The 24,795-nt window shown below is 38.3% G+C and overlaps 6 protein-coding genes and 1 long non-coding RNA gene across 13 annotated transcripts in view; 5 read left to right on the top strand and 2 right to left on the bottom strand.

The window, feature by feature from the left end:
* The window catches only part of LOC104817529 (protein ABIL4), a 3,268-nt gene extending 2,764 nt beyond the window's left edge, over positions 1 to 504 (top strand). For 5 of the 6 annotated variants that reach the window (XM_010546761.2, XM_010546752.1, XM_010546777.1 and 2 more), the window contains 2 exons: positions 1 to 58; positions 186 to 504. In XM_010546761.2, coding sequence (XP_010545063.1) covers positions 1 to 58; positions 186 to 209 — 82 coding nt within the window. In that variant the 3' untranslated portion in view covers positions 210 to 504. The remainder of the gene's footprint in view (positions 59 to 185) is intronic. The other variant, XM_010546790.1, reaches the window with a different exon arrangement.
* A 653-nt stretch (positions 505 to 1,157) lies between these two features.
* LOC104817524 lies at positions 1,158 to 1,853 on the bottom strand. Its single transcript, XR_772540.2, has 2 exons — positions 1,654 to 1,853; positions 1,158 to 1,399 (listed from the first exon to the last, which is right to left on the bottom strand). It is a non-coding gene; the product is annotated as an uncharacterized LOC104817524 (long non-coding RNA).
* Positions 1,854 to 3,501: 1,648 nt separating this feature from the next.
* On the top strand, positions 3,502 to 6,997 carry LOC104817513 (luminal-binding protein 4). Its single transcript, XM_010546732.2, has 8 exons — positions 3,502 to 3,650; positions 4,262 to 4,526; positions 4,608 to 4,822; positions 4,919 to 5,161; positions 5,252 to 5,731; positions 5,828 to 5,982; positions 6,067 to 6,149; positions 6,259 to 6,997. Exons 1-8 carry the CDS (start codon positions 3,596 to 3,598, stop codon positions 6,758 to 6,760), a joined length of 1,998 nt encoding a protein of 665 aa, XP_010545034.1. The 5' UTR covers positions 3,502 to 3,595; the 3' UTR covers positions 6,761 to 6,997.
* Positions 6,998 to 7,472: 475 nt separating this feature from the next.
* LOC109116607 lies at positions 7,473 to 8,210 on the top strand. The gene has a single exon (XM_019202385.1). It carries the CDS (start codon positions 7,618 to 7,620, stop codon positions 7,828 to 7,830), a length of 213 nt encoding a protein of 70 aa, XP_019057930.1. The 5' UTR covers positions 7,473 to 7,617; the 3' UTR covers positions 7,831 to 8,210.
* Positions 8,211 to 13,267: 5,057 nt separating this feature from the next.
* On the bottom strand, positions 13,268 to 14,691 carry LOC104817501. Its single transcript, XM_010546721.1, has 2 exons — positions 13,635 to 14,691; positions 13,268 to 13,350 (listed from the first exon to the last, which is right to left on the bottom strand). The coding sequence occupies exons 1-2, from the start codon at positions 14,581 to 14,583 to the stop codon at positions 13,343 to 13,345; spliced, it is 957 nt and encodes a 318-aa protein (XP_010545023.1). The 5' UTR covers positions 14,584 to 14,691; the 3' UTR covers positions 13,268 to 13,342.
* Positions 14,692 to 17,955: 3,264 nt separating this feature from the next.
* Positions 17,956 to 19,930, top strand: LOC104817492 (short-chain dehydrogenase TIC 32, chloroplastic-like). The gene is made up of 8 exons (XM_010546711.1): positions 17,956 to 18,146; positions 18,230 to 18,461; positions 18,589 to 18,668; positions 18,752 to 18,908; positions 19,010 to 19,091; positions 19,211 to 19,298; positions 19,441 to 19,487; positions 19,568 to 19,930. Exons 1-8 carry the CDS (start codon positions 18,026 to 18,028, stop codon positions 19,790 to 19,792), a joined length of 1,032 nt encoding a protein of 343 aa, XP_010545013.1. The 5' UTR covers positions 17,956 to 18,025; the 3' UTR covers positions 19,793 to 19,930.
* A 4,209-nt stretch (positions 19,931 to 24,139) lies between these two features.
* LOC104817477 (dof zinc finger protein DOF1.8-like) overlaps positions 24,140 to 24,795 on the top strand; it is a 2,049-nt gene continuing 1,393 nt past the window's right edge. Inside the window, exons 1-2 of one of the 2 annotated variants that reach the window (XM_010546698.2) lie at positions 24,140 to 24,324; positions 24,706 to 24,775. In XM_010546698.2, coding sequence (XP_010545000.1) covers positions 24,301 to 24,324; positions 24,706 to 24,775 — 94 coding nt within the window. In that variant the 5' untranslated portion in view covers positions 24,140 to 24,300. Of the gene's footprint in view, positions 24,325 to 24,702; positions 24,776 to 24,795 lie in introns of both variants that reach the window. The other variant, XM_010546692.2, reaches the window with a different exon arrangement.

The raw sequence follows: 24,795 nt of genomic DNA, 5'->3' as shown, positions 1-24,795 counted from the left end.
GAGCGGTGTTGTCATGTTCAAGGCTTTGATGAGCATTAGCAAGTCCAGAAAAGACAGGGTATTGTCTTGATACTCTCTTATTTTATAGCATCGGACATGGAACATTTGTAAATTCAATAATGGAATTTCTGTAACTCATTTATATAGAATTTTTATTCTTCAATCAAAATATCACTCTATTATAGCTTTTTCTGTGTCCACAGATGTGATGTACAAACCCGCCAATTCAACTCGAATGTTTCTTTTAAAACGTTGCACGCCGTCGTCTGATATGGGGTTCCATTCCATAGGAGAAGAAATGCCCGGGTTCGGGATAAAGTTATTCTGGGCAGGGATAAAGAATAGCTCGCTGACAAGCAGAAAGCGACTTGCCAAGTGGGCCTTTGTGTTTTTCGTTACAACGATAGTGTAACACAAGAAAAAAACATCTTTGTATTTCAAACCCATAAACAATTTTTTTTTTTATAATGATCATACACAAAGAACTTCGGGTTTTTTAGAGCCTTTTTATCTTAAAAAACTGAATATCATTATAATTAATTATTTCGAGTAGCTTTCTAATTAGGAAAAGACAACTGAATTATTTATCTAATCCATTTTATTATTATATGCAACATAGAAAAACATACATGTATCCAAGATTGATAACTCAACCGGTAAAAAAAGACTAAAACTTTTTTCCAATCCATGATTCAACCGGTAAAAAAAGAATAATTTTTTTCCTAATCCGGGTTCGAGTCTTCATCTAGAGAGAGATATTCATATGGGTTTCTCCAATTTTTTGGGATATATAGTCGGGTCAAAAATCTAGACATTCACATAAGTTTCTCCAATTTTTTGGGATATACAGTCGGGTCAAAGATCTACTGAGCTTTCGAATTATTAAAAAAAAAACACACACACATAGATAGGTTTTATTTGACACCTAATCTCTCACATACATGGAACCATATGATTAGCACCAAAATATATGTCTTGCCCCATATACATACATACATATATACATATATGTACATGGGCGGACCCAATTGGAGAAGAATGGGGGCATATGCCCCCATTGGTTTGATTAAAAAATTATAATTCCTTTATGAAATTGATCACATTTTAACCAAATTTTATAAATGTCCCATTGTAAATTATATTTATCACGTGCTAAATTTAATTTTGCCCCCACTTAAAATTTGTTCTAGGTCCGCTACTGTATATGTATGTATATATAGCTTATTGATACAATGCAACACCATTAATTTAAAACTCATTATCTTTCGGACACTTAGCTTGATTAAGGTCTTCCTCTGCCTGGTTCATGGTCTTGATTGGCTCCTGTTCTTGCGTAGTCGAGATGATACTCCACCTCCAAAAGCTTTCTCTCTCTTGCTACTTCATTCTCCTCCACACCCTTTATATATATCAAATATTATAACCTCTTGTAAACGATATTTTCTCATCGAGTTTTTTAAATATGATCACATATATATGCTACCCTTATGGCACGCGGATATGTAATATTTCATCCATCTTCTCTACGAGTTTGTTCAGGTTTTACTGTGAAATTATTTCTTGTTCCATTTAGACAATATGATATATAACAATACGACACAAATATACAATAAAACAATATATATATATATTATAAGGGGGATTAAATATTACCATGTTTGACGTCGGATAATTCACCTTCTCCTCGGAGGCAGCATAGGAAACGTGAATGGAAGTGAAGACAAGAACAACGAGAACCAAGATGGTTTTGGTGTGAGAACTCATTATTGGTTTTATGTTATTAGCCAACCAATTCCGTTCTCAATAAATGTGCTTACATTGTAGACGAAAGGATCAGTTATATAGAGAGTGGGAGGGGGAGACACTGTGATTGAAAGCTGTTTTTCATTTCGGTAACACAATCAAAGGCTCTGAAGAATTTTAATTTTTTTTTAGAATATATAATTATATATATATATATATATATATAAATTGTGGGGGATTATATCACAATACTGTAGTTCATCAATTGAATGAATACACGCTAACAAAGTCAACTGCATGCACTATGGACCCTTTCTGTCACCTCTTTATCATCATCATCACCATCATCAAAGTTGTCTTATCCCCTATGCATATATACATACCTTGGCGCACATATATAGTTAGTTATATACGTACTCTTTCCAAAAAAAAAAAATTATAGAAAAGCATGCACTAGACATTTTTATTTCTTACAAATGATTTCTAGTAGTGACTAATCTATATATTAATTTTACCCAAAAAAAATCTATATATTAATCTTTTAGCAAAAAAAAAATAATCTATATATTAATAAATCTGCGTCAACCTCACCACCACCGATCTCGACGACGAAGAAGATGTAGAGTGTAAACGCTCCAAAATATGAATCGTAGGCAAACAATATCATATCTGAATTTGGTTATATATCATAACTAGATCACTTATATAGGTGAATATAACGTATATATTGTAGTGAGTGGCGGTGGCGGTCATATCACAATGATGAAGAATAACTCCTTTATTATTTTCTTTCTTTCTTTTTTCATTTTGATTTTAACATTTTCTCTCTTTTAATTCAATACCTTTACCATTTACCAAACCATGAAAAGCCTTAGTGGTCGCTTATGCTTACCTTCCCCCTACCATTCCAACATGTCTTCCTTTTGTACCCACACCATTATCACCCACTCCTTTATATATATATATGAAATCACTTATTGAGAGAGGAACCAACTTTTGTTTTTGAGTAAAATGCGTAAATAAAATATTATATTAGAAGTTTTTCTCATCTTATCATATAAAGGTTGAAAGACTTAATTATTACATTAGTAAATGCTTATCCGTGCTTTGGAATCTACAAATATTTGAGATAAATAATAACATGAAAAAAATTAAAATTAAAATTGACCGACATTACAATTAATCAGAATATCCTTAGGTTCATAAAGATCATGTCTACATTAATGATGATAGCAAGGGTAGAAAATTAATCGATTTTCTGTATTTCAATTCGGGCTATGTTATTTGTTTTCCGAAAATATACACTCCAAAATCCAAAAATAAAGACAAATTAAAGAAATGCTCAATACATATTTGATATTTCGGTGCAATAATAGTAATGGGCCACGCGAGATATTCATAATCGGCCACGAGAATGGGCTCCATTTTAACTAATTCAAACCCTTCTCGTCTCGTATTCTGTTGGCGTTCTACTCCACAGTAAACGACGTGCAGTTCTAGCTTAGAAATTATAGACGGCGTGTGATGGCATGTATCAGCTTGGCAGACCGACACGTCAACATAGCGGGAATGAACGGCCAGGATCTTCCCAACACAAGACGAATTTTAATTGGTCGGAGGAGTAGAGCGGAGAAATATGATTGGTCCACGTCATCTCCGATGACATGGTTCTACTTCATCGCTTTTCCACAATAAGGGACTTCTCTAGCGTAGCATTCGGGCCCTGACCTTTATAAGCCTTGAACGCCCCCCCCTCCCGAGACGTAGTTCAAATAACGAAACTCAGTTCCACAGAGAGAGAGAGAGAGAGAGAGAGAGAGAGAGAGACAGAACGAGAACGGTAGAATTCGCTATGGCTCGTTCGTTCGGAGCACGCGGCGCGGTTGCCTTGGCAATCGTCTTCTTCGGTGAGTGATCTCGAAATACACTATATTTCATCTGGATCTTTGTGTCTTGGAGTGTGTATTTCGATTTCTGTTTCTTTTCTGTTCGGTGGAAAACATCTGGATCGAAATTCTGTTCGATCCGACGTTCAGATCGCTAGTGACTTCGATGTTCGATCGGACTGCTTAAATCTGATGCAACGTTTCGTTGTTAGTGAATATAAAGATGCGTGTGTACAATGTTGTGAGAATCTAAGATTTGATCTCTTATAGCGTTGATTTTCTCGTTGCATTGGTCTCTGTTTTAGTATTGACCATGAATAACCTGCATTCCTTGTTGCTGTTTGGGATGGAATGGGAAGCAGTCTTGTTGTGTCAATACGGTGATCTGGCAATGTTAATGGCATTTGATCGATATCTGGAACTAGTTCCATGTTGAGCAATGTTTGAAGTAGTTCCAGCCGACTAATATGGGCTACGCCATACTAATTAACCAAAACACTTTCTGTTTGCGTATAATTTCTACATTAGTTTGCTGTCGTCCACGCAGAATCACGTGGGCCACATCAATTAGGACATGGAAGTTGTAAGTATGCTTTGATATGGACATTGACTATTGGGATTTTATGCTTCAGGATGTCTGTATGCTTCCATTGCTAAAGAAGAGGCCACCAAGCTGGGAACAGTAATAGGGATAGATCTTGGCACGACTTACTCCTGTGTTGGTGTTTACAAGAATGGTCATGTGGAAATCATAGCCAATGACCAGGGTAACCGTATTACTCCCTCTTGGGTGGCTTTCACAGACTCCGAGAGGCTGATTGGTGAGGCTGCCAAGAATCAGGCGGCTGTAAATCCCGAGAGGACCATCTTCGACGTCAAGAGATTGATTGGAAGACAGTAATATACTTCTGTTTTTCTGTCTTAATTGTGTTTTTTCCCCAACAGTAAGAAATGTTGCTAAGAATGTTTCTCTGGCAGATTCACCGACAAAGAGGTTCAGAGGGACATGAAGCTCATGCCTTACAAGATTGTGAACAAGGATGGCAAGCCGTACATTCAAGTAAATTTCAAGGATGGTGAGACCAAGATCTTCAGTCCAGAGGAGATCAGTGCCATGATCTTGACTAAGATGAAGGAGACGGCCGAAGCATATCTCGGAAAGAAAATCAAGGATGCAGTTGTCACTGTACCAGGTGAGCTGAAATAACTATGTTTCATATTCTCCAATTTGTGTCATGGAGACAGCTGTGTTGTTAAGCCAAGCTATGTGTTTTTTTTCCTATCTGCAGCATACTTCAATGATGCCCAGAGACAGGCCACCAAGGATGCTGGTGTTATAGCAGGGCTCAATGTCGCTAGGATCATCAACGAACCTACTGCTGCCGCTATTGCCTATGGTCTGGACAAGAAAGGTGGTGAGAAGAACATCCTCGTCTTTGACCTTGGTGGTGGTACCTTCGATGTCAGTGTCTTGACCATTGACAATGGTGTATTTGAGGTTCTCTCCACAAATGGTGATACCCACTTGGGAGGTAAGTCGGTTTGGCAACCTTTCTGAATTTAGTCACGTCCATTATTATTTCTTCCTCTGCATGTTGTACTGACCCGTGGTGTCTGTGAAGGTGAGGACTTTGACCAGAGGATCATGGAGTACTTCATCAAGTTGATCAAGAAGAAGCACGGAAAGGACATTAGCAAGGACAACAGGGCTCTTGGAAAGCTCAGGAGGGAGTGCGAGCGAGCCAAGAGAGCTCTGAGCAGCCAGCACCAAGTTCGAGTTGAGATCGAGTCCCTTTTTGACGGCACTGATTTCTCAGAGCCCCTGACCAGAGCTCGGTTCGAGGAGCTGAACAACGACCTGTTCAGGAAGACCATGGGACCGGTGAAGAAGGCAATGGAGGATGCTGGTCTTCAGAAGAGCCAGATCGATGAGATTGTGCTTGTCGGAGGAAGTACCAGGATCCCTAAGGGTCAGCAGCTTCTGAAGGACTACTTTGATGGCAAAGAGCCGAACAAGGGTGTGAACCCGGACGAGGCTGTTGCTTATGGTGCTGCCGTTCAGGGTGGTATTTTGAGCGGAGAGGGTGGTGATGAGACCAAAGGTGCATACTTTGCCAAAATCCTTGGGTTTTATGAAAAAGAAGAGATACATAGTTAACTAACAGATATGGGTGGTGTGTATATTTGTGTATAAGCAGATATCCTACTTCTTGACGTGGCTCCTCTCACACTGGGGATCGAAACCGTTGGTGGAGTGATGACGAAGCTGATCCCAAGGAACACCGTCATCCCAACCAAGAAATCCCAAGTTTTTACCACTTACCAGGACCAGCAGACCACCGTCTCCATTCAGGTACCCTTTCTTCTGCTCCTGCCATATCAAACTCTTGTCTGTGGACAACTATCTAATAATGATTCATTCGACAATATCAAATAGGTCTTTGAAGGTGAAAGGAGTATGACCAAGGACTGTAGGCTTCTCGGGAAGTTCGACCTCTCTGGAATCCCCCCCGCCCCAAGGTTTTTTTCGTCTTCTTCTTCTTCCTCATCGATGCCCTTTTGTGAAAACATGCTGAATTTATCAGTTTTGCTAGAAAGTTGAATGCTCCATGTTATATGAATATGGCAGAGGCACTCCACAAATAGAGGTGACATTCGAGGTGGATGCGAACGGGATATTGAACGTGAAAGCAGAGGACAAAGCGAGCGGGAAATCGGAGAAGATAACAATAACGAACGACAAGGGGAGGCTGAGCCAGGAAGAGATAGAGAGGATGGTGAAGGAGGCGGAGGAGTTTGCGGAAGAGGACAAGAAGGTGAAGGAGAGAGTAGATGCGAGGAACAGCCTGGAGACGTATGTGTACAACATGAAGAACCAAGTGAACGACAAGGACAAGCTGGCGGAGAAACTGGAGGAGGACGAGAAGGAGAAGATAGAGACAGCGGTCAAGGAAGCGTTGGAGTGGTTGGACGACAACCAGAGCGCCGAGAAGGAAGACTACGAGGAGAAGCTGAAGGAGGTGGAGTCGGTGTGTAACCCTATCATCACGGCTGTCTACCAGAGGTCTGGTGGAGCTCCCTCCGGTGAATCTGCCGCCGACGAGGATGATGACTCTCGCGACGAGCTCTAAGACGAGAGAGAGGTCTTATTAGGTGAAATTTTGAGGATTCAAAAGAGGAGGAAATACACATTTTTCAAATTTTTTTTAATATTTTGAAGTCTTAGGAAGCAAGAGAAAGATCATATAAGTGTGCTGTCGCTTTGAAGTTATGTTTTTTTCTTAAGGTACATTGTTTAGAAATGTGTAGACTCTTATCGAAGGAGAAGCACTTCACTTTCTCAGTCATGGGAGCTTAGTTTTGTTCCACCACCCTCTTGTGGCTTCCCTGTGATTTTATGTCCGCTGAGCTCTGAGCTGCAGTCAAACTGTTTAAAAACTGATATGGTAATGAACTTTGAATTGACTTTTAAATAAATATTGAAAAAACAATTTTCTAAGATAAAAGAATGTTTTGGTCTTTTTAACCGATACAATGGATCACTAAAAATATAGAGAGAGAACTACGATTAGATTTTTCGAATCTTATTACGATTCACAAGTGATTAAACCAATCGTATTTTTTTTTTTAAATTGAAACTGCAATCAGATCCAAACAAACGGAATCAGATCCGGTTATGTTGGTTCCACCCAGAACCAAAACCGCTCCGTGTGATTTATGAGGTTTTATTGGGCCGACCAAAAACTTTCTACTTTTGGGCTTACATTGTTGGGCCTGTTATGCAGTGGAGCAGATTCATCATTCTTCATTCATTACCCATAATTCCATTGATAGCCCCTCCTCTCTCCGCTCCTTGTAATTTGAATTCTCTCTCTCTCTCTCTCTCTCGGGGAGAAGAGAACGGAAACAAATCTCACCACGCGGATCGTGTAGGCCGAATTGGGTTGGGTTCAGGTCTAGGAGTAAATCTCCCCCTCCGGAAACATCAATGGAGAACGGCAACAACAGCCTGAGCGCCGTATCTCGGGAGAAGCTGGATCAGGTGGCGACATGGGTCAGCATCGCCGTCGTCTCCGCCTTCTTCTCCTCTCTCGAGCGATGCTCCTGCGTCAACCTCACCACCACCGATCTCGACGACGAAGAAGATGTCCATTTCGACCCCAATGGACGTCCTCTCACCCTCTCTCGCGACATGGTCTGACTCCGCCCATCTCCCCCACCGTAGATTTTGTTTATTCTGGATTCCTCGCTCGGTAACGTCTTCCACGATTCGCGATGTTATTGGCTAGGGATTTCTTCGTCATTGTCGCTGTTGACCTTGGTGTGTGATTCTTTTATATGTAACCGGAATTTTTCCGAATGAAAATTCGTCTTGCCTCGTCGCGTGCGATTCATTCGGGATCCGAATCCTGCATTTGAGGTTTTGATAACGTGAAACCGAGCAATCATGTGGTACGATTCATTTGCCGTATGGTATGAGATGTTGTGTTCTTCATCCTCTCCATTTCCTACAAGCTGTCTCACATTGTCTTAGTGTCCAATTGTGTTCACCTCAATGCTAAATTACATGTGTTCATAATATACGATCGAAACTGAGCTACCTCTCTATACTTCGTAATTTTTTTTTTGTTATTTGATGCAACCCAAATCAAACAAATGCCGCATACAACCTTCTTTAATTCTGATATAAATATCTCCCATATATTTATATGAACTTCTTTCGGATAAAAGACATTCGACCCATATGTTTTGAAGATCTAATTGAAGATGGAAAAATGTTATAAAAGGGCAAAAATAGAAACAAAAATGTTAATACATTTGGAAAGAAAAAAACATCACTAAAACAGAATGTTGCAAAAAAACTAATAATGATAAATGGATGAAGAATGTGGGGGAACATAAAAATAAGTAAAAAAAAAAAAAATTGGTGAGGAGTTTTTTTACTCGCACGGAGACCCGTCCGGACCGTCCCATGCAGCCACGCGCCTATTTTCATGAATTGCGAATTTTGCGGCAGTTTCTATGGCTTACAACCCAGAGAAATCACGCGCGTTTGTCCAACGCGCTACCTCTGCGCTTGGGATTGTATACCGCGTTTGTATGGAATACCGTTATGGGCCTAAACCACGGGACGTCACAGTAGTATGATAGGCCCAATTTCATTAATGAATATAAATTTACAACACGTAATATTTGCATTTTAAATCATTAAACATTCTTATTTTTCATATAATCTTTATATATTTTTTTAAAAAATGGTATTACATTTAAATTTTAAAAACTAATAACAGTTCATGTTGGACAGATGTTATTTAATTTAAATTTCTGCCGGAAAGTAATAATTTATTTCACCGAAACACTAACTAATTGCTGTCAAATTAACTTTTAATTTTTGTCCAAAGATGGACATATATTTATTTTTTTTGTGCGTTTTGAATCTGAATGATCTGGTTTGTGGAATAGAGAATAGTCAATGTGGGTCGTTGGCGGAAGCTTCAGATATTCGAAATTGATAATTCAAATATCAAATTCCCTATACAGCAGACATCAGTTATGTGCGAAGTATATTGCGTTGTGTATATATATATATATATAACACATATCCACGTACATACATATACACATGTATATATATATATATATTATTTGTATTAGTTTTTGAGTATTTTAATATAATAGAAAAGAAATCGGTGGAGTTTTACACGAAGAGAAAAGACCCGTTCCACATAGCCACGCGCCTATTTTTCAAAAATTGCGAGATTTCGGCAATTTATGCGGATTATAACCTAGGGAAATATCGCGCGTTTGATCAACGCGCTACCTCCGCGCTTGGTATTCTAGCGCGTTTGAAGAACATCGTTTTGGACGACAACAGCACCGGACGCGACATGGGCCCAATTTCAGTACTGATCAGCCCAATAATGTTATAAATTTACAGCACGTAATATTTGGACATTAAATCATTAAATAATCTTATTTTTTTCATATAAACTTATGTTTTAAAAAAAATAAATTTTACAATAATAAAAAGGTAATAATTTATTTTAACCGAAAAACTAATTGCTGCCAAACTAATTTGTATTTTATGTACAAATATAGGTCCTGCGTTGAATCTGTAATGATATGGTTTGTGGGGATAGAGAGTAGCCAACGGGGTCATAGGCGGAAGATTCAAACATTCCAAATTGCCTCTCAACATCAGAATCCTCCTTGGGATAAGCACCTCGCAAATCTCTGAAGAAAATGGTTTGTTCGATAAGTTAACGCAGAACAAACACAAGAGAAAAACTGTTCGAGACAGCCAAGAAAAGGTTGGAGAAGAAGACAAGAAAAAATCTGCAATATAATCTCTCGTATACTTTTACATACATGTGTCTTGTATATATTCTAGGATTCTTCATCTATACACTTGTCAAATATGGTAGTATAATATTCTGCACTCAATAATAGGAAGATTAGCAAATCAGTTTTTGCTAATGATCTCTTTTCCTTTTATGTGTGTACTTGCCGTTGTGTCATGATCAGAGTCTTGGTCTCTTGTGACTGTTGAATGCTTCACGTCACCTTGTTCCCATTGTCCGTCATGCATCATCATGTCATCTTCGTCTTCTTGTTCTCTTCGTTCGCCAACATTCCCCCTCAAGATCGGCCGACTAAATTCGATAAGACCGATCTTGGAGAGACATTTATTGAGAACAAAGGAACTTGTCGCCTTAGTAAGGATATCTGCAAGTTGATCATGACTCCTCGTGAAGGTCGGTGAGATTATACCTTGTGTAATCTTCTCTCTGATGAAGTGACAATCCACTTCGATGTGCTTCGTTCTCTCGTGAAAGACTGAATTAGCTGCAATGTGTAATGCTGCTTGATTGTCACAGTGTAATGGGGTAGCCGTACTTGTCTCAATCCCGAGGTCTCTGAGTAGTTGTCTTAGCCATACCACTTCGCTTGTCGTGTTTGCCATGGCTCGATATTCAGCCTCCGCGCTTGACCTTGCCACCACGTTTTGTTTCTTGCTCTTCCATGTGACCAAATTCCCTCCAATGAATGTGCAGTATCCCGTAGTCGATTTGCGATCCGTCCGATCTCCGGCCCAGTCGGCATCACAATAAGCTACAATCTCGGTGTGCTTGTTATTGTCCATGCGTACGCCTTTGTTTGGAGTTCCTTTAAGATACTTAAGAATCCGGTCCACCATATGCCAGTGATTGATCCTTGGAGCATGCATCCATTGACTAACCTGATGCACAGCAAAACTAATGTCAGGACGTGTAATGGTAAGATAGATCAACTTACCTACAACGCGACGGTATTGTTCCGGATCTTCAAATGATTCCCCCTCGCGTTGATCCTTGTAGTGCTCCTCAATTGGTGTCCTCACCGGTTTTGCTCCAAGTTTTCCTGTTTCTGTTAATAAATCTAAAACATATTTCCGCTGAGAAAGAAACAAACCGTTAGGAAAACGTGTAACTTCTATCCCAAGAAAATATTTTAAAAGACCGAGATCCTTAATGTCGAATACATGCTGCATATAGGATTTGGTCTCGTTAATTCCGTCAATGTCATCACCCGATAAAATAATGTCGTCCACGTAAACCAAAAGAATAACTATACCGGAACCTCGGGTAAGTGTAAAGAGTGAGTGGTCGGAATCTTGTCGTGAAAAACCTTTGTCCAATAAAGCATGATAGAGACGATGGTACCATGCGCGTGGAGATTGCTTAAGGCCGTAGATAGCCTTACGGAGACGACAAACCTGACCCGGTAGAATGGTTCTCGTGTAGCCCGGCGGAGGACTCATAAAAATCTCCTCATCGAGATCGCCTTGGAGAAAGGCGTTCTTCACGTCCATTTGCCACAACTACCAATTAAGATTGACAGCTAAAGAAAGAATAACGCGTACCGTTGGGAGTTTGGCAACTGGGGCAAAGGTCTCATTATAATCTTCACCATACGTTTGCGTATACCCTTTTGCCACAAGTCGAGCTTTGTGTCGTTCGATAGAACCATCGCTTTGATATTTGATCTTGTAGACCCAACGACATCCCACTGGTTGTTTTCCCGAAGGCAAGTTTGTTATTTCCCAAGTGCCATTTTTCTCCAAAGCTAAAAGTTCCTCGGCCATAGCTTTTTGCCAAACGTCGATGTCTTTGGCCTGTTTATAAGACGATGGCTCGATTCCCTGCGTAACACGGCTCAGAAAACTTTGTTCATTAGCTGGAAAAGAATGAAGGGAAGAGTACTTAGCAATAGGATGCGAAACAGCAAGGTTTCCGACGGCTTCTTGTTCGAGTAACTTCCAAGTAGGCCGACGTTCTCTTGAGCTACGTCGCAGCGATGGTTGTGTTCGCAGTGAGTCTTGGTGCGTCGAAGGCGTGATGTTTTGTTGAGGAAGTGATGAATCAAGTGAGCCTTCAGGAATTTGATGTTCCCCCTCATGAGAAAGCGTCGGAGCATCAACTATGAGAAAAGAATTAGACGGCCCGCCATGAAGAGGAGGTTCCCCCTCAGGAGAAGACATCGAAGACATCGAATCATCATCATGGGATAAAGGGTCTTCTTGGTGTTGAGAATCACGTCCTGCATGGTTAGTAGATATGGTATTAACCAAAGTCAACGGAAGAGGATTAGGGATACCGTCGGCATGCAACTCGTCGTAAGTGGGTGAGTCAACATTAACTCCAAGTCTTCGAAAGGTGGTAAGAAGGTGAGATAAGGACTCATTGCTATCGGTGCCTTGGACAGCAAGATTCTCCAAGTTCTTCCAATCATGGTCTTCAAAGTATCCAATTTCTTCAAAAAACTTAACATCACGTGAGGTATAAACTCGATTGCTCGGAGGGTGAAAGCAAATATACCCCTTTTGGGTTGCAGGATATCCAAGGAAGACACATTTAATACTTTTCGGATCAAGTTTCGTTCGTTGGCCTGCATCAATGTGAGCGAAACACACGCAACCAAAAACACGTAAATGGTCGAGGGATTCACAACGATTGAATAGTACCTCAAACGGGGATTTATCCCGAAGGATTTGTGTAGGCAGCCGGTTAATGAGATAACATGCTACTTTCACGGCATCACACCAATATTTCTTGCCCATCGAGCGATGAAAAAGAAGTGTTCGAGCTACTTCCATCAAGTGTCGGTTTTTCCTTTCGGCCACTCCATTTTGTTGTGGCGTGTTGGGACAAGACCTTTGATGAATGATTCCTTCTTGGAGAAGATAATCACGAAATTGAATGCTCGTATATTCGCCGCCGTTATCTGTTCTAAAACACTTAACCTTAACATTAAATTGGTTAGTAACATAGGCAAAGAAATTTTTAGTAGCATAAAAAACATCACTTTTGTGTTTCAAAGGAGTAATCCATGTATATTTGGACTTCTCATCAATAAACGTCACAAAATACTTGTAATGATCACGTGAATAACATGGAGCGGTCCACACATCCGAATGAATTAAATCAAAAACATTCTCATAAGTAGTTGTAGAGTCTGTAAAAATCGAACGACAATGTTTCCCTAACGTACATGCCTCACAAAGAGTATCAAAAGTTTTGACGTGGGGAACAAGCAAATGAAACACCTTAGCGTGTGGATGACCTAGACGAGCATGCCACACGCTAGGAGAAATAGAAATAAAACTAAAGTGCGAGTCTTCAAGATAGTAAAGATTGCCCATCCGTGATCCTTTTCCAAAGACACTTTCCGAGTCAATATCCTGAAATAAAACAACATTAGTCTCGAAGATAACACGACATTTTATTTCTTCAACAAGCTTAGGAATGGATAGAAGGTTAGTATGAAACTCGGGAATATATAGAGCCGAGATTTCTCGGTTAAATAATTGAATCTTACCAACTCCTTTGATTGGAACAGACTTACCATTGGCAATAGTCACAACACCATGGCTCGGTATGATGGTTTTGAACAAATTATCATCACAAAACATATGGGTTGTTGCACCCGAATCAAGGACAATAGAAGATTTGTGTGAGAAGTTACCGGAGTCCTTGTTGATCGACTGCAAAAGATGCTTCAATCCTTTGAGTTCCTCCGAAGTCAAACTGATGGAATTGTCGGACTCATTCGTGGCTGTCATAGCAGATCCTTTGCGAGGGCCTTCTTTGTAACGGGCTGGCTTCATATGAGGGTTAAGAGCCCAGCACCTCTCCTTGCTGTGACCTTGACGCTTGCAATGATCGCAGTAATACGTTTTACGGTCACGGACAGGGGCAGTCGAACTCACATGTTTGCTAACATAGTGGGCGAGTTCATGGGGGCCAGTGAAATAATTTCGACCAGTCTCTTCTCTCTTTATCATCATACACAGCTCCTCAAACGTCGGCAAGATGTTTTGACGCAGAACATGATATATCATGTCATTGTAGGATGCATTTAGTGTTGAAAGGATAGAGAAAACCTTATCTTCCTCGGCTCTTTTCATGATTGTTTGTGGATCCAACGAAGTGGGTCTTACTTCTTCAAGCTCAGCCCAAATTGCACAAAACTCCCCTTGAATCTTGTTGAATGGCTGATCATTCTGCTGAAGATGAAACAATTTTCGTTTTAATTCGAAAATACGACTAACGTTTGAAAGATTACCATAAACTTTGTTCAGCGCTTCCCAAAGGGACTTGGCTGTAGCATGAGAGATGAATGATTGGAGGAGATGCACATCCAAAGAGCCTTGCAAAATGACCAAGGCTTGACTGTCCTCCTGTTTCCACTTGTTAAAATCGGACAGAACTTGCCGATTCCGACTGAGACGTTGTTGTTCTTGTTCCGGTGTTTCTCCTTCGGCGGCCACCTCTTGTGGGGGAGAAACTTTCTTTTCAACAGAGATGTGTTCCCATAAGCCTCTGCTATTGAGAGCCGCCATCGCAGCCTTTGTCCAATAGAAGTAGTTTTCACCGGTTAAAGTGATAGGAATAAGTTTCGGTGTGGTTTCCATGGCTGTCAATGGAGGGTAGCAGAGGAGATCTGATTGAAACGAGAATTGGGATGGAAGAAAAGGTATAACAGAGGGTTCAAGGACCTTGTGGCTCTGATACCATGAAGAAAATGGTTTGTTCGATAAGTTAACGCAGAACAAACACAAGAGAAAAACTGTTCGAGACAGCCAAGAAAAGGTTGGAGAAGAAGACAAGAAAAAATCTGCAATATAATCTCTCGTATACTTTTACATACATGTGTCTTGTATATATTCTAGGATTCTTCATCTATACACTTGTCAAATATGGTAGTATAATATTCTGCACTCAATAATAGGAAGATTAGCAAATCAGTTTTTGCTAATGATCTCTTTTCCTTTTATGTGTGTACTTGCCGTTGTGTCATGATCAGAGTCTTGGTCTCTTGTGACTGTTGAATGCTCCACGTCACCTTGTTCCCATTGTCCGTCATGCATCATCATGTCATCTTCGTCTTCTTGTTCTCTTCGTTCGCCAACAATCTCGTGCTAATTTATTTTATTGTAAGATATAGTCATATTATAATGTTTCTACCCACTAAATGTGGAGCAAGATACGGTCCTCTTCCTTTCTCCAAGCATTACATTTCTCGGAAATCTTTTCATAAATCAAAGTAAGTAATATACAAATCATGTGAAGATCCAATGAGATAAGATGGGTTGGTTTGGGATATCTTCCAGCAAACATTCTAGAAACTGAACTCACCCACATTATTAAATGATGACATGGTTTGCCAATTTTTTTTTTTGAGAAAAAAAAAAGATTTGAGGGAAAAGGCGATTGTAAAATAAAATCGATGAGCAAACCTAACCGGTTGGTGAAACAAAAAGGGCAAAGATTCGGCCTTGTCATTGCATTGATTCTTTTTTTTTTTAATTGGCTTAAAAAACAACATTTCCCAAGGTGGAGGAGTTTATTATTCACTTGATATGGACGTCGTCACCAATGAATTGAGTACAATAGAAAGATAGGACAACAACTCCAAAGGTGGAGGAGAGGTGTTTTTATTGTCCTCCGTATTCATATTCATTATTATTTGATTTTTTTTGTTAACGGAATATTCTATATCGAAATAGAAAAAGTTTACGTGAATGTTTTTTTTTTTTAATTTGAGATTTGAATTCGCGACGGAATAGCCGTTAAACGTTCATATTTCACCGGTTGAACTGTCCAAACTTTGTATCAAGATTTGAAATTTGGATTAACTATGCGCATCCTTATCATCTATCCTCCAAAGTTTTGTATATAATTTTTAACCATTGTAATTTCAATTCAATCAAATAGATTAATTTTTTTAGTAGTAATCCTTGGGAATGGTAAATTTGCAAATCAATTTTCGAGGAGTTTGATAGGGGTACGTTATATATAGAATGATAGTATCAGAATTTTATTTTAAATTTTCTTTTTTTACTTTGGGAAAGAAGAGGGCTTGGACCAGCACATCGAGAAAATAAAATAATATGAAGAGGAATGGTTAGTGGATAGTAGTGGGAATTTGGTAGATTAAATTTTTTTTCTAATGATATTCCTTTTCTAGAGTTTCTAAGCCGTTGATGGATCCTCCAAGGCCACGGTTACCAATTAGCTTACTCTATCGTGGATGCTACAACGTCACCCTTGCTTGTCATTTTTCCTTTGTGGCGCTAACACATTTATTTATATGAATTAATTATCGAGTTAAGAACTTTTAATTGTATAAAATCACGTAAAAAAAAGTGAAGAATATGACAGATGGCAGCCTCTCGTTGGCCAACGGTGGAACGAATTAAGGAGATGCATGGAGTGGTATATCATTTTTCATTAGTATGAAGATAAATACTTCATTTTATTATCTAACTCATTAAGACTTGTTTTTTTATATATATAATTCGATCATATAGGCAATAATTCACCTTCAAGCAATCGATAGGATTCAACTTATACAGAGAGAAACCAAATATTCATGACATGCAGTAATTAAAAATGGATATTATATATACTGGGAATGGTTTCTATGAGTACATAAGAGACCGATAAATGCCAAAAAGGAGAAAGGGACCATGGCATAGAAAGTTTGCCATCATTGTTGAGAATTAGGGTTTACCCGAAAATCATGGCATTATATCCATGCAAAATGCTTCTTTATAAAATATGGTTGCATCTTAATATTATATATGTGTATATATATATGTGTGTGGGAATCATGAATCACCAAATGCAAATAATTAAATTTGTGTGATGACTCATCTTCGCCCGTAATATTGCTTAGTCAAATATAGTTGGCTAACTAAACCCTTTTATTAAATGATGGTACCCAATTATTATCTTGATTCCATTTTTCCTTTTTGTTGTGTTGCTTACCCCTCTCTCCATATATATATATATATATATATATATATATATATGTGTGTGTGTATGTGCCTAAGCCTATCTATCTATATATCCTCCCGAATCTTAATATTTTTAAATAACAATGGTATATACTATATAGAGATCCTCTTTATCCCAATCAATGTTCAAAAATTTGGGTATGGTATTTAAATATACCGGGTCAGGTAGGTTAAAAATCCGTCTTATATCCCCATCTTGGGTTAACCATTACAAAATAAATAAATAAATCGGTCTTATATATATTTATATAAGAGTTTAATAGCTTAAATTGTTTATGACAAAGTACAATAACTTAAACCAACCGATTTTGGTGTATATTCAGGTTCTAAAGATTAGTTAGATCTTTAGGATTCGGAACTAATATCTTTGTTATATTATATATATATATATATAGTTTATTTTGAAGATAGCCTAAAATATATTTTTTTAGAGTATATAATATAATATTTATTGTTAAAATTATTGGGTATTCTTTTAGAAGTACGGAACACTTGGTACATCTTCATATACATTTAAATTCAAGATGAAAAGGAACCGTATACAAACTGAGGTATTGGACTCAACTTGTTTATAATACGGGTTATATAATCCAAATTTATTCAATATGCGAACATAAAACCGTATGATTCAATTTTACTGTAAATATTTATATGTAGATAAATATTTTGCATTTATAAATAAACGTAAACTTTTGGAACTATATATTTCAAAGCAGCTGAATAATAGTGATAATATTAGGATGGATCTCGGTGTCATTATGATAACTTTTGGGGCTATATATTAGAATTATTAATAAGAAAATTGATATGACGTGTCCAACAGTACCTAAACATTACATTAAGTTAATTAATCAGAAAATTATTAGTAGAAATTAATCCTAATCAATACGTACACACACACATATAATGTCCCCTTTCTCCACATCTCCCCTGTTTGTTCCTCCGACACGAGGCACTATAAATACCAACCCGAAGCCTCCCGACACTCCGTATAACTGCTCTCCCCATTTTCAACATTTTCAAATTTTTTCAAACATATTTCCAAGACAAAACCATGTTCGAGACGGTGAAGCAGTTGATCGGCTCCTCCGGGTCCAGCGGTTTCGGCTCCAAATCCACCGCCGATGACGTCACCCTCAACTCCGATCTCCGGCCACTCACCGCCATCATCACCGGTAATTACCTCTCCTCTCTGTTTCCCCCACGTCTCGACTCGATCGGAGTTATTTCTGACGGTTGTTCTTCTTTTCCGGCGAAGGTGCGACGTCGGGGATAGGGGCCGAGACGGCGCGCGTGCTGGCCAAGTGCGGCGCGAGGATCGTGATTCCTGGTCGGAGCATCAAAGCCGCCGAGGAAACCAAAGCTCGGATCCTGTCGGAGTTTCCCCATTCCCAGATCATCGTCATGTCCCTCGATCTCAGCTCTCTCAGCTCCGTCCGGAGATTCGTCGCCGAGTTTGAATCTCTCGATCTTCCTCTCAATATCCTCATGTCAGTTACTCATTACCGTCATCCCCTGTTTCTTTCGTTTCTTGGTTGCCCAGAAAGTGTCGGGGAGAGATCATTTTCTCATAGTTTTGTCGTGTTTTTTTTTAACATTTGCGGTAAAAAAAAACAGAAACAATGCGGGAAAGTACGCGCAGAAGCATTCGATTACGGAGGACGGCATCGAGATGACGTTCGTCACTAATTATCTCGGTAACCCAATAATCACCGCTTTGATCAGTTGCTTGATTACTTTTCGTCGCAAGAAATTAAGAGACAAATATTTGTGCGTGCAGGCCATTTTCTACTTACGAAGCTGCTGTTAAAAAGGATGAAGGAAAGCGCGAGACAAACTGGCGTGAAGGGCCGTATCGTGAACGTCTCATCGATTATCCACAGTTGGTTTTCGGGTGACATGACTCGATATCTCGCCCAAATATCACGGACCAAGTGGTAATGAAAAATCCAAATCCCTTTGTATATAATATAGTTTAGTATTTTATTACTTAAGGTTTGACTTTGACTGATAATATGTGTCTTGTCATTTTTTGAAGTCACTACGACGCGACCCGTGCCTACGCCCTCTCAAAGCTTGCCAACGTATTGCACACCATCGAGCTCTCCCGAATCCTCCACGTGAGTCTGTTTGATCCCCACTTGTAGTTTTGTAATTTAATGAGCAATTAATTATAATATATATATATATATATATACACACACACAAATGGTCGTTAATTACCTTTAATTTGTAGCAGAAAATGGATGCTGACGTGACTGCGAACTGTGTCCATCCCGGAATTGTAAGAACCCGCCTCACAAGAGAGCGAGAAGGCTTCATCACAGGTCAACACATACATACATACATACATACACACTTGTTTCACATATTTATCAAAAATCGGCCCTTATTTGATATCTAACACTAAGCTGCATAAACTGAAAATTTAACCAAGACAACTTATATATGTCTTGTAAAAATGTACAGATGCAGTGTTCTTCCTAACCTCCAAGCTATTGAAGACCATCCCTCAGGTAAATTAGTCGGACCGGACATCTGAAGTGCATAAATAATAACAATGACAATAATAAAGAGCTATGTTGGTTGGTTGTAGGCTGCGGCCACGACATGTTATGCTGCAACGACTCCGAGGCTTACGAACGTTACGGGCAAATACTTTGCGGACTGCAATGAAGCGAGGACATCCAAACTCGGTTCCGACAAAACCCAAGCTCGGAAACTATGGGCCGCCTCCGAAATCATGGTTTCTCCTTCCTTTAAACGGAATTTCGATTTGCTTGTCCAAAACTTGGGTCTACACAAATCAGAAAACCAGTAGCCTGGCCCCTGTAACATATATATATATATATATATATATATGTATGTAGGTAGATATGATTGTGTATGATGTAGCTCTGCAGTTTATGCGTGTATGTATTGTTTCGTTACCATATGGAATAATAATTATTTGAAAGTATATTGCCATAACTAGGGACCATTGAAATTCGCCAAAACTATATCAATAGATTCCAACACCAAAACATGTGAAAGCGGATCGGTTTGGGCTTATAAAGAAAATGGGCTATTAGCCCAAAACCTAAAGGCCCGTTTGGCTGCCCAAAACAAAAGAGAAGCTCGTCGGGGGCATTTGTGTAAAATTAACGAATATTGTTAATAATGTTTTGTATCAGCAGTTCTGTTCAATTTTTATTATGTTTGGTCGCGTCATAATGTGGTCCATACCATACGTCAGCCGGGGAGCGCCCCGGATATTCGGGGGTGATTTATCTGTCCCCGTACAATGTTCACATGATTTTATTTATCTTACAAACTAAAAATAATGGACCTTTAGGATGTGTATATACTGGCATGTATACGTGCACTTGAATTTATTTCTTATTAGTGAAATTAATTATACTGTTTTTGGGACAATTTTGAGATATTTGATGCATTGATAGAGGTGTATATCTTGCCCAAACAAAATAATAATAATAATAATAATAGCACCGCCTAGTAACCATAATGGCGGGTTTGGTCCACAATAGGTTACCCGGAACAAGGAATTATAACTACCACCAAAAAACCATCATGTCATGTCCATTTGTATCTGCTTTGGCTTCGTTTAGTTATATTTTCCCCATCAATTGGGCGTCATCATGCAATGCGATGCCGATGCAGTCCTCTAGTTTTATTGAAAAATAAAATACGAAAATTAAATTAGAAAAAAAGAATAAAAGAGAAAAGAACGAGAACAGAAAGAACAAAATATAAAAAAACGGAAACATTTTTATTGCTACATCTATTCTTTCTTGTTCCAGTACAATGAAAATAATCCATACATTTATATGAAAAGTTATTGAAAAAACAAGGAAATAAAGATACGAAAGAAACAAATAAGGCAAAATATAATTGATACGATATATATTTTATTCTTAATTGATATTTGTCTTTAATTATTATCAATCATATCAAATCTTCATATTTTGTTTCTATTTCAACAAGTTTGGCGTACGATCTGCATACTTTTTTATTTTAATTTATATTTGCATTACTTTATATATATATCTATATCTATATATATATATATATGTGTGTGTGTGATTAATTGATTTTTTAGTTTCAAAACCAAAAATCCCATATGTGCAACAAACCCAAAAATCTTCTGTGATTTGTAAATAATTCTTTTAAATAGTTATAATTCACCCAATCTTGGATAGGCTAGGGATATAAAAAGGTGTAAAATATGTTTTTACCACCGCATCAAATCAAAGGGTTAACTTAGGCATTGTAAAAAAAAATATTTATAACACTGAGCATGTACGTTTACGCACGTGTCCGGCATATCATATCCAGAAACAAGCGCATAGTTATTACACAAAATATATATATAAGATATCGTGTATATATATATTATGATTTATATGTATGTCGTCACATATTGGATGCATATTAGGTGTGCCACGCATGTCGGATCGTTTCAACCCTATGGTTCCACACTTGCATGGAATAATTTAAACCAATAGGAAACTAGTTGGCAAAGGGTACATATGCATAATCCAATTGAGATCTGGTGGGCCCCGAATTAAATCTAATCGGACGGTCATATCTAACCCATAGCTCGGTTTGTTCTACGTCCCACTGATGCACGGTACACGTGAGCGCACTCGATTCCCTTTTCTCCCGTTTGCCTATATCTGTATTTAATCTGGACTACCCTCGAATTATTATTATTTTTAATTGAAAATTATTAAACTTTACATTAAATACAAAATTAATTTTGTTGCGTTCAGATAATTACTATTCTCTATTCGCACGCAGATATATTTACTATTTTAAGGATGTTGCTTTTAAATTCTTCCTCTACCTTTTTTTTTCATTTAAAAACGTGAACGTTCGTCAAGTCTGTCGGTGTAAGCCATTTCGAGCACTAATTTTTTTATATATAAAAATTTCGAGCACTAATTGTATTAATGTACACGCAAATCTTTGTCTCTGTATATATATGGATCCAGGAAATTTTATAATTGGGGGCAATGATAATTTTATAATGGTATTTTTTATGGGGGTCTATAATAGTTTTGTCTAAAATTTTCCAAAATTTGTGAAGAAAATATTTTGTTATAAAGAGAACAAACAATGGGGGCTTGTGAACCCATAGTTAAAGAGTCGGTTCCTCCCATATATATATATATATATATATATATAATTAAACTTACAAAAAGAAATACCCACAAGAAATTTCCCCACAATCATATATATATATATATGAATTTTTATATTTTTAATATTATTATTTTCCGTAGCTTTTATAAAAATGTCGCATCAAACATCTACCGTTCATCAGTGTTCTTATTCGTGAGTCGGCAAACATATTTTGCCAATCAGACCGACAATAATGTGTTGGAAGGATGCATATTATACGCCGTACATGCATCAAACGAAATTCGCATTTGGGGAAATACAGCATGTGATGTAATGGAATACACCTACGAAATAGATATATATGCTGACGTGGACGGCAATAGCGGAATAGGTCGACGCCTAGAAGATCAGACGGCTGAGGTTGGATGCCTTCCTTAAAAGACTAAGCACATGGGGTCCACCTGGTGACTAATCTTCACCGTCCAAACCATATTCTTTCTCCACAGAGATTTGGGTGCTCTTCCCTGTAGAGTCAACATCTGGGACACGTGTCAACATCCCACGATATTCTTTTGTCCGCTTGGGGTCCCACCCAGATTCCTCCAACATCTGACGGCTTCAATCCGCCACCAGCCCGCGCGTATCATATACGCCGAAACTACGTCGTTTTAGTTTGACGTGGGAGGGGCAGGGCAGGTGTAGGATTAGTCACACCTAATATTTGCATGGGAAAAGTATGTGATGTGCCAATTGCACGCAAGCACATACATGCACATACGAATATACACATCAGTTCTTAACAATTTTGGTAGATAGAAAGTATGATTATTTTTTTTTAGATAATTGAGAATATTGGGTCGAAACCCAAACTAATATCAAATTTCAAGAAAATCTATGCAAATATTTCTTTCACATTTGAGATTCGGATTTAGGACGTGATAAATGTTAAACTAAACGTTTTTCTACCGATTTAACTATTAAGTTTGATTTACCATCCATTGAAAATATTTAAAGATTGCGTTAAGCATTTACTTTCATATTGATTTGTATTTTGGAGGGATTGATATAGTTTGTTAGCGACAAATATTATTAGCACTTAATACTTGTCTTTTGTCCTCATGTACTATAATAAGCTACCATACAATAATACTTTCTTTTATCGAAATGAAAAGTTCACTATATTACTTCACGTGGCGAATGGTCCGTATACAGATTTTCAAAATATTTATGTTCGCACCGATCACACGCGAATTTATACATACTATATACGAGTGCTTGTATTTTCAGTCCAAATATTATTAGTTAGTATATAACAATTTACTCGGATGTATACATTTCCTGCTTTAATTTGATATGTAATCCGCAAGTAGAGTTTGTGAAAATTTGAAGATGCATGGGATAAGGATGGCCATTTCGAGTTTTGATTCAGGTTCGGTTCATTTATATTCGCGTTCAGTTATATAAAAAGTATAACCATTCAGTTTTTATATAAATTTCGGTTCAGTTCGATTCGGTTATTTTTCAGTTTGTTTTCGGTGAAAATTTTATTTTTTTTTTTAAAAATCGGTTTTTCGATTATTTTTTATTCGATTCGGTTATTCGGTTAATAAAATAAACGGGCGAGATGTGACGGACCACGAAGACGACGCCGTTTTGGAAGGAATGAAAGGGGGCGGCTGGGAAATGAGGAGCGTGAAATCGAGGGTCCCACCATTCACAATATTAATATATATGAACTTGGGGTGGCACGTATTTGTATTTGCGATTTTGAAAATGTTTTACATACATCGTATTCATATATTAAAAGGAATCAGAACAAAAATTCATATGGATATGGATGTATAAAGCAACTGATCGCCATAGATGACGACACACAGCTCCAGTGGTTGACATTATGACCAACGTTACTGTACTGTAAATTTCATCTCTAATGGAGTTTCCTGGGATTTCAATTAAAATAAATAAATAAAAACATCCCACTCTCTCTCTCTCTCTCTCTCTCTCTCTCTCTCTCTCTCTCTCTCTCTCTCTCTCATTTTCAGACGCAGAATCTATAAAAGTAAAATTAGATATAAAAAAATAATAAATTCCTCTTTTTTTCATGTCTTCGGCTTGCTTTATCAAACACCAGCTTTAGCTTTCACATTCTCTCTCTCTCTCGTCCTATCTTCTTCTGGGATTTGATCAGATTGAAAGTCGAGAGCCATGAACACAGCTCAGTGGCCGCAGGTATGCTCCTTTATCTCAGATTTCATTCTATTTCTCACCCCTTTCTTGTTTTCTTCTTCCCGATCATGCTGTCGGCGTAGGTTTTCAGTCTTCCACCATTTTATGTTCACCATCTTCCACTCATGCTTTGTTTTCTACGCCTGCTAATCGCAAGTTTGAAGCATGACTATTTATTTCTCCCAAATAAAAGTACGATCTTGTCTAAAAAGTCACGACTAGTTGGATGATGGGTTTCATCCTCTTTTTCTTCTTCATCGGAGTTTAATTCTCTTTAGAGGGCTGTCTTTTTGTTTTTTCAATTTTAAATTATGTTCTTGTGAAACTAAGTTTTGGGTTTTTGTTTTTGTTGGCTGTTTTGGTTGCTTGCTTTCTCTGCAGGAGATTGTTGTGAAGCCCATAGATGAGATCGTCACGAACAGGTGCCTGAAGCCAACTGCGCCGCCGGCCATGACGGCGGGCGGGGGCGCGGCG

This window comes from Tarenaya hassleriana, unplaced genomic scaffold (assembly GCF_000463585.1).
Source record: "Tarenaya hassleriana unplaced genomic scaffold, ASM46358v1 Cleome1, whole genome shotgun sequence".
Lineage (NCBI taxonomy): Eukaryota > Viridiplantae > Streptophyta > Magnoliopsida > Brassicales > Cleomaceae > Tarenaya > Tarenaya hassleriana.
The sequence above is the reverse complement of the archived record's forward strand: the minus strand, read 5'-3'. Positions and strand labels throughout refer to the sequence as shown.

Coding starts and splice junctions, on each gene's coding strand:
- LOC104817513 (XM_010546732.2), top strand. CDS start 3,596: ATGGCTCGTTCGTTCGGAGCACGCGGCGCGGTTGCCTTGGCAATCGTC. Junction 3,651..4,261: donor CTTGGCAATCGTCTTCTTCG/GTGAGTGATCTC, acceptor TTTATGCTTCAG/GATGTCTGTATGCTTCCATT. Junction 5,162..5,251: donor TGGTGATACCCACTTGGGAG/GTAAGTCGGTTT, acceptor GTGTCTGTGAAG/GTGAGGACTTTGACCAGAGG.
- LOC104817501 (XM_010546721.1), bottom strand. CDS start 14,583: ATGGAAACCACACCGAAACTTATTCCTATCACTTTAACCGGTGAAAAC.
- LOC104817492 (XM_010546711.1), top strand. CDS start 18,026: ATGTTCGAGACGGTGAAGCAGTTGATCGGCTCCTCCGGGTCCAGCGGT. Junction 18,462..18,588: donor CTTCCTCTCAATATCCTCAT/GTCAGTTACTCA, acceptor AAAAAAAAACAG/AAACAATGCGGGAAAGTACG. Junction 19,299..19,440: donor GCGAGAAGGCTTCATCACAG/GTCAACACATAC, acceptor AAAAATGTACAG/ATGCAGTGTTCTTCCTAACC.
- LOC109116607 (XM_019202385.1), top strand. CDS start 7,618: ATGGAGAACGGCAACAACAGCCTGAGCGCCGTATCTCGGGAGAAGCTG.